The sequence below is a fragment of the Onychomys torridus genome, chromosome 7 (genome assembly GCF_903995425.1).
Source record: "Onychomys torridus chromosome 7, mOncTor1.1, whole genome shotgun sequence".
NCBI lineage: Eukaryota > Metazoa > Chordata > Mammalia > Rodentia > Cricetidae > Onychomys > Onychomys torridus.
In genome coordinates, this window is record NC_050449.1 from 3,953,926 (window position 1) to 3,961,509 (window position 7,584).

A 7,584-nucleotide genomic window follows, 5' to 3' on the forward strand; every position below is an offset into this window, starting at 1 on the left:
AACTTAGAGGGATCCACAGATAAATGCAGAGAGAAATCAGACAAGAAAGGAGCTAGGCATGAGAGCAGAACAGAAGCTTGTAGAGAGAGAACTGACACAATAATAAAGTGTATGGACTAAGGAGTTTCATGTACATAGATTCATTTCCTATCATCAAAGATTAATTATAAGCAGGTTTTAGATTCTTCCCGGACCCTGGGAGGGGACTATTGAGGGACTAGGAGCCCATAGTCCTCATTAATTAATGACTACTTATTGTTAATTTCTGTTACTTTGTTGTGGTTTTTGTTGGTGGCTGTGTGTGTGTGTGTGTGTGTGTGTGTGTGTGTGTGTGTGTGTGTGTGTTTATCATGGAATATCTTGTTTTATCCATCTATGGTGATTGAAAGTTTTGCTGGGTATAGTAGTCTGGGCAGGCATCCATAGTCTCTTAGAGTCTGTGTGACATCTGTCCAGGACCATCTGGCTTTTAGAGTCTCCATTGAGAATTCAGGTGTAATTTTAATAGGTCTACCTTTATAAGTTACTTGGCCTTTTTCTCTTGCAACTTTTAATATTCTTTCTTGTTTAGTGTTTTGATAATTATGTGGTGAGGGGACTTCCTTTTCTGGTCCAATCTATTTGGTGTTTTGTATGCTTCTTGTACTTTTATAGGCATATTCTTCTTTAGATTAGGGAAATGTTCTTCTGTAATTTTGTTAAAAATATTTTCTGGACCTTTGAGATGGAAATGCTGTGGGATGTTCTGTATGTTAAATGTGTTTCTCTGATTGGTTAATAAATAAAACACGGATTGGCAAGTAGCCAGGCAGGAAGTATAGGCAGGACAAGGAGAGAAGAGAATTCTGGGAACAGGAAGGCTAAGGCAGAGAGGCGCCGCCAGCCTCCGCCATGACAAGCGAGATGTAAGGTACTGGTAAGCCATGAGCCACGTGGCAACTTATAGACTAATAGAAATGGGTTAATTTAAGATATAAGAACAGATAGTGAGAAGCCTGCCATGGCCATACAGTTTGTAAGCAATATAACTCTCTGTGTTTACTTGGTTGGGTCTGAGCAGCTGCGGGACTGGTGGATGAGAGAGATTTGTCCTGACCGTGGGCCAGGCAGGACCAAGAAAACTCCAGCTACATGGGAATCTTCTCATTCTTTAATTCTTATTATTCTTAGGTTTGATCTTTTCATAGTGTCCCAGATTTTCTGGATTTTTGTGTCAGTAATTTCTTAGATGTTACATTTTCTTTGACAGGTATATCTATTTCTTCTCTGCGGTCTCTTGCATCTCTTGTATTCTGTTGGTGATGTTTGTCTATGGCTCCTGTTAACTTACCTAGATTTTCCATTACCACAATTCCTTCAGTTTGTGTTTTCTTTATTGCTTCTATTTCCATTTTAAGGCCTTAAATAGTTTTATTTGTTTCCTTCAACTATTTGTTTTCTCTTGGCTTTCTTGATATTCTTTAAGGGATTTATTTTTTTCCTCCAATTTTTTATTGTCTTTTCCTCTTTCTTTAAGGGATTTATTCATTTCCTCATTAAGCACCTCTGTCATCTTCATAAAGTTGGTTTTAAGGGAGTTTTCTTGCACTTCAGCTGTGTTAGAATATTCAGGGCTTGCTATAGTGGGAGAGCTGGGGTCTGGTGGTGACATATTGTCCTGGCTATTGTTGATTGTGTTCTTACACTGATATTTAAGTAACTGTATTTGGAGTGATTACAGGTCTAGGTTCTGATTTCTGGGTTTGTCTTTGTTGGATGGGTGTTTTCTTCCTTGATTTCTGTTTCCCCTATGGTCTTCTGGCTGGAGTGGCCTGTGGTTGAATAGAGAGTCTCCACTAGAGTTGAGGACTAGACTTCTGATGGCCTGGATGGCCTTTGTTCCAGCAGAGGATTGCCGCATTTGGTGGGGGCTGGAGTCCTGGAGATGTGCATGGCCTTTGATCAGGCCAGGGGTCCCCTTGGTTTCAGGATGCTGACCTAGCTTCTGGTGGGGTAAGATGCTTCTGCCAGGTGTGTGGGCTGAGATATGGTGATGAGGAAAGGAGGACAGCTTGGGCTGGGACAACTGAATTTCAAGACTGTTTTTTGCCTTATTGGGGTCCTAGGGAAGTTCCATATTGAGAACTGACATTTCCATTTCTCCAAAACGTCCTTTGAAATTTTGAGAGGGATTGCATTGGCTCTATATATTGTCTTATGTAATATTTATGTCTTAATAATATTGCCTTATACCTCTGAATGTAGGGCACTGTCTTAATTAGGATTTTATTGATGTGAAGAGACATCATGACCACAGCAACTCTTATATAGGAAGGCATTTAATTGGGGATGGCTTACAATTCAGAGCTTTAGTCCATTATCATCATGGCAGGAAGCATAACAGCACATAGGTAATCATGGTACTGGAGAGGTAACTGAGAGTTCTGCCTCTGGATCTGCAGGCAGCTGAAAGAAACAGTAAGCCAGCCACTAGGCCTGGCTTGAGCTCATGGATCACCCCTCTAATAATGCCACCCCCTATGAGTCTATGAGGGCCAAGCTACCATGGGTACCTTTCATTTACTTAGGTCTCTATACATTTTTTTATCAGTGAATTTTATCTTCAGCATTTTTCACTCTCTTAATTAAATTTTTCTCAGGTGTTTTTCTCTTTTAGCTGTAATTACAAATGGGACTCTTTTTTGTTGTTGTTCTTCCAATTGTCCATGGCTGAGTTACATCAACTTTGCACATTCATGTGTTGCACTAATCCTAAGTGGTCTTATAACAAAAAACTAGAGCCAGATATCAGGGTGGGAGCTGAAAGATCTTACCTTTTACCAACTCCTCAACCTGACAGAGCCTCTGCAAGAGCATGGATTCCTAACTCCTCCCATCTTATAGTCCTTTCTCTGCCCAGCCATATCACTGCTTGTCTTAACCTTCCTGGTGCTGAGATTAAAGGTGTGTGCCATCACTGCCTGGCTGTTTCTCTTTTAGATTGGATTAATCTCACGTAGCCCAATGTGGCCTTGAATTTATAGAGATCCAGCTGGATCTCTGCTTCTGCCTCCTGAGTGCTAGGATTAAATGTGTGCCACCACTGCCCGACCTCTGTGGCTGTGTGTCCACTGATCTTCAGACAAGCTTTCTTTCTTTTTTTATTTTTATTTTTATTTTTTTGCCCTTTCACAACTGAGACTTTATTGGTTGAGTACACAGACATTTCAATTCTTAAAACAAGGACCCAAACTCTAAAAGTCATACATATATGTTCACGTACCCAAAAGAGCCATGTGTTGTTTCTCCTTGAACTTATTCCAGTGATGTTCCATCCTAAGCTTGGCAAGTTTTCCCTAAGACCTCACATAACAACCAAATGCTCACAATCCTTAATTCCACTGACTCACAATTTTATTCCACATACAGTACATATTCAAAATTTCAATCTTTCATAGCACATTATCACAATTGTTAGGAAAATGGACTGCCATGACCAGAGACAGTTCTGACAGGGCAAAGACCGAGGAGTGTTTTTTTTAGGATACAGTTCTACTAAAAACACGAGACCAGAAATAACTGAAAATATCCCAGACACAAATGCATGACCAAGACTCCAAATTACCATTTTGTATGCTTTGTGTTGTAGGATATAAAACTAGCCCCCTCTACGGAATGTTATGGTGACCCCCGAGGCAGTCACAGCCTCCTCTGATTCAGCATCCTGCTATTTTGTGGTTGTACCAAAAAATAAACAACCAGCAAGTGATTTAACTTCTTAAAAAAATAATTTACTCTTAAAAAATGGGATGAGGTGGGACTTCCTCCCACCTTTTAAAAACGTTTCTAGAGCTACTAAAAAACTTGCATTTAGGATTGTACGAGAAGGGAGGCGGGGACCCTGACAGACGCAATGGATGGTTAGTCAGACTTGGCTTCTTTCTCTTCTACTGCAGAGGCTAGACTCTGGTTCTCAGTCTCTCCGTTTTCTGCAGGCACATCTGTGGTTTGCTGGTCCGCCACCTCAGCCTGTTTGCCCTTTGCTCCCCTCTTCCCTTTGCTTTGCACTTTTTTGTCTGATGACTTATCCTTAATCATGTACCACGATGTAAGGTCATGTTGTCCTGCTACACAGTCCCTTGCTAGATACTATACAATGAGTAGCTAAAAAGATCAATTTTGAGTTATCATTTTCATTTGGGTGTTTGCAGAATCTTTCCCGCGGCCTTCTTCGGCTTCGCGTCCACCTTGGCAGGGTCGGGCTTGGTCTACAGTGTCCACCTTGGCAGGGTCGGACTTGGCCAACAGCTTCGCGGAGCGTCGCTTAGGCTCTGCCGCCTTCGCCGCTCCATCCGCGCTAACCTGGAGGAGCAAGCACACCGGAGAACAATGCGGCCGCGTCGCAAGCTTTATTTCTTAATTAAAAATATAACCACATTCATGTTTATCTTAGACCCTACAATTTGGCATAAGTAGTAGCATACTTGTAGATTTTTTTGAGATTCATATTCATTCTCTGTCTCACTCTGTGTGTCTCTTTTTGTCTCTCTCTCTGTGTCTCTGTCTCTCTCTGTGTCTCTGTCTCTCTCTCTCTCTCTCTCTCTCTCTCTCTCTCTCTCTCTCTCTCTCTCTCTCTCTCTCTCTCTCTCTCTCTCTGTCAGTGTTTTATCATAGCAACAGATAGCAAGCTAGGACACCCTTCCAGCTATTGCCCCCATTATCTGCTCTATTTATTCTATGCCAGGATTCCTTGAAAAGACTGTGCATAGCTTCTATCTCTATGTTGTGTCTGTGTTCTTTCATAAAGCCACTTTAATCAGGATGTGGCTGAAGCCACTCCTAGTTACTAAGAAACATCCTTAGTTTGAGTGGCCAAAGCCCCACACTGCTAAATCCACATGGTCACCCTCTGTCCAGTATTTATTGGCCTATATCAGTCATACTTACCATCATTAATTAATTCCCATTGGTTTGAAGATTTTATTTATTCCTTAATAATTTCAATGCTATCCCTCAAGAATCCTCTTGTCACTCCTTCCCACCAAACCCCTCTTCCCAGAACCCTCCTTTCCTCCTCTGGTGTCATTTCCTTCTCTTGTGGCCTACTACCTTTAATTCATGATCTCTGCATGAGTGTGGAAAGGGAGTTAGTCCTTGTGCAAAGACAACCTCCCAGTGGCCATACCACTGAGGAATATCACTTCTCCTCACCAACAAATTGTCTTTGAAAGACTTTTTTTTTCAACTTGATTTCCAGAGTAGTATGCGCAATTGTTTTTTCTCCTCCCTGATTTGTCACTGTCACCAAGACTCCTTGGCTACAGTTTTATTATTATTATTTAAAAGAAAGTTAGTTTCATACAATATATTCTGATCACATTTCCCCCTACCTCATCTCATCTCTTTCCCACCTCCCCTTACTTCCAATTCCACGTCTTCTTCCTCACTCTCTTAAGAAAACAGACAGGCAAATAAAATAGACAGACAAACAGGGATAAAATAAAATGAAAAATTGAACAATAACAAAAGAAGAAAGAAGCAAAGAACACAAGAAATGCAAACAGATAGACAGACGCATAAACACAAAACCAGAAATAATTTACAAGCAAAAGACCAGTAAGGTAAAAACAAAAGTGCAGAAAGTCCAAACAAAGCAATATGAGAAAAAAAAAAATCTCCCAAAAGGTCTTTGAGTTAGTTCTGTGTTAGCTCTACTGCCCGACATGGTACCTGCCCTTGAGTATGGCTTTTATTAAATTCTCTAATTTTGGGGCTGCAATGGCACACGCCTTTAATCCCAGCATTTGGGAGGCAGAGCCAGGCAGATCTCTGTGAGTTTGAGGCCAGCCTGATCTACAAAATGAGATCCAGGAAAGGCTCCAAAGCTACACAGAGAAACCCTGTCTTGAAAAAAAAAAATCTCCAATTTCTCCTGTTGCCAGTGGTAAAGGCTGGGGAGGTATCATGGAGACAGAAAGTCAGACAAAGACTTCCATATAGTCTTTCTAAGTTCCTGACAACATCAGAGAAAGGATTCAGGCAAAGTAAGGAATTGGGAGGAAGTTTTCTTACAGAGCAAATGTACACAGCCCTGTAATAAATGTAGGCTTCTTAAGAGACTTTCCTCAGACTCTCAGGTATGACTGGGGATGTGGTCTATAGATGCTGCCTTTTATTTGGGTATTTGACAAGGAACTTTTCATTTCTTTCCCATGTCAGCATGCTGTTTAGAAGGTTAAATAAGTTGCCTGAATTCTAATTGTTTCTCTTGTAGCACAAAGCCTAATTTGACAATTAATTATCTCATATCCTGATGCAATATGCTAGTAAGTCCCTATTGCATTCTGACTAAATATGAATTCCTACAAGGTTCTCACAATATGTCCCCTGTCAAGCCTTCAACCCTGTTTATTATCTCTGTCTAACTCTGCACAGGTCAAACCTTATTGATGTCTGCTGTTCCCTTGGTTGGATGGCTTCCTCTCTGACAGTCCTTTCCTTTGGGTTTTGTAAGCTCCTGCTCCAGCTCTACCAGCATCCTGTACTAGAAGTACCCACTCACTTCTTTTCTCTGGAGCACTCATCACTGTAGGACATTCTTTAGTTGTTTGTTTGACACTTAAGCTCCAAGAAAGCAAAGGTATAAACTCATTTTTCTTGTTTCTTTCTATTCCTGTATCCTTAGCACATAGAATTGTGTCTAACACAATAAACATTGTTTTATAAGTTATACCCAGATGACATTATTTATAGCATATACTTACATTTATTTATTTGTTTGGGGTGTGTGTGTGTGTGTGTTCATTGGGACATGTGCTGTAATGTAGGTGTGGAAACCAGAAGACTACTTACAGTAAGGAGTCAGTTCTTTCCTTCTACCATCTAGGTCCTGGGGATTGAATTCAAGTCATAAGGATTAGCAGCAAGTAATTTTACCCACTGACTCATCTCTCTGGCCCTTTATAGTATGTATACTTTTAGTAACCTTTCCTGTCCCCTGCTTCCCATCTAATTTATAAACAGATTTGCCATTGTTCAGCTCATTTGTTGTACAATTGAAGAAAATGAAGCCTTGGGGGTTATGGGACTCTCCTGAAGGATTGCTCACACTCGTGTTCCAGGTGGCCTAGCATAGGCTATCAGAAAAATCTGATGAAGTGGGACAATCTGAGATGATTACACAATCTTCCTTAAACTGCTTGGTTCTCACCTTGATGGTCAAATTATTTTGGCTTGGTGATTCTGACATTATCCGGCTTTATTCTTCACCCTCTCTCTTTTTTCTGCGTCAGAAGTGATAGTTTTCTGACCACAGTGGACAGTCTTATTTTTCTATTTATCAAGTGGCTTCATGCTCTGCTGGTCCCCAGGAACACGTGGGCAATGCCACCAGGACTGTTAACTCCAAGACCATCTGAGGTCACAGGCTGCCAAGCTGAAGGGAAGAAGGAGCTCACCCAAGCCAAGGCCAAGTGGGAGCTATGGATCTTGAAGTTGGTGGATGGCAGGGAGGCAAAGCATATAGGTTTTAAGCTGTATGAGCAGTTACTGCTAGCTTGACTTCCTCCCCAGGAGCATGCTTTATACCTCTCTCTCTCTCCTTTT

General features: G+C 41.2%; 1 protein-coding gene across 1 annotated transcript; it reads right to left on the reverse strand.

The window, feature by feature from the left end:
* Window positions 1-3,900: 3,900 nt before the first annotated feature.
* LOC118586910 (non-histone chromosomal protein HMG-14-like) lies at window positions 3,901-7,228 on the reverse strand. Its single transcript, XM_036192357.1, has 4 exons — window positions 7,190-7,228; window positions 4,261-4,341; window positions 4,199-4,226; window positions 3,901-4,073 (listed from the first exon to the last, which is right to left on the reverse strand). The coding sequence occupies exons 1-4, from the start codon at window positions 7,226-7,228 to the stop codon at window positions 3,901-3,903; spliced, it is 321 nt and encodes a 106-aa protein (XP_036048250.1).
* Window positions 7,229-7,584: the final 356 nt, after the last annotated feature.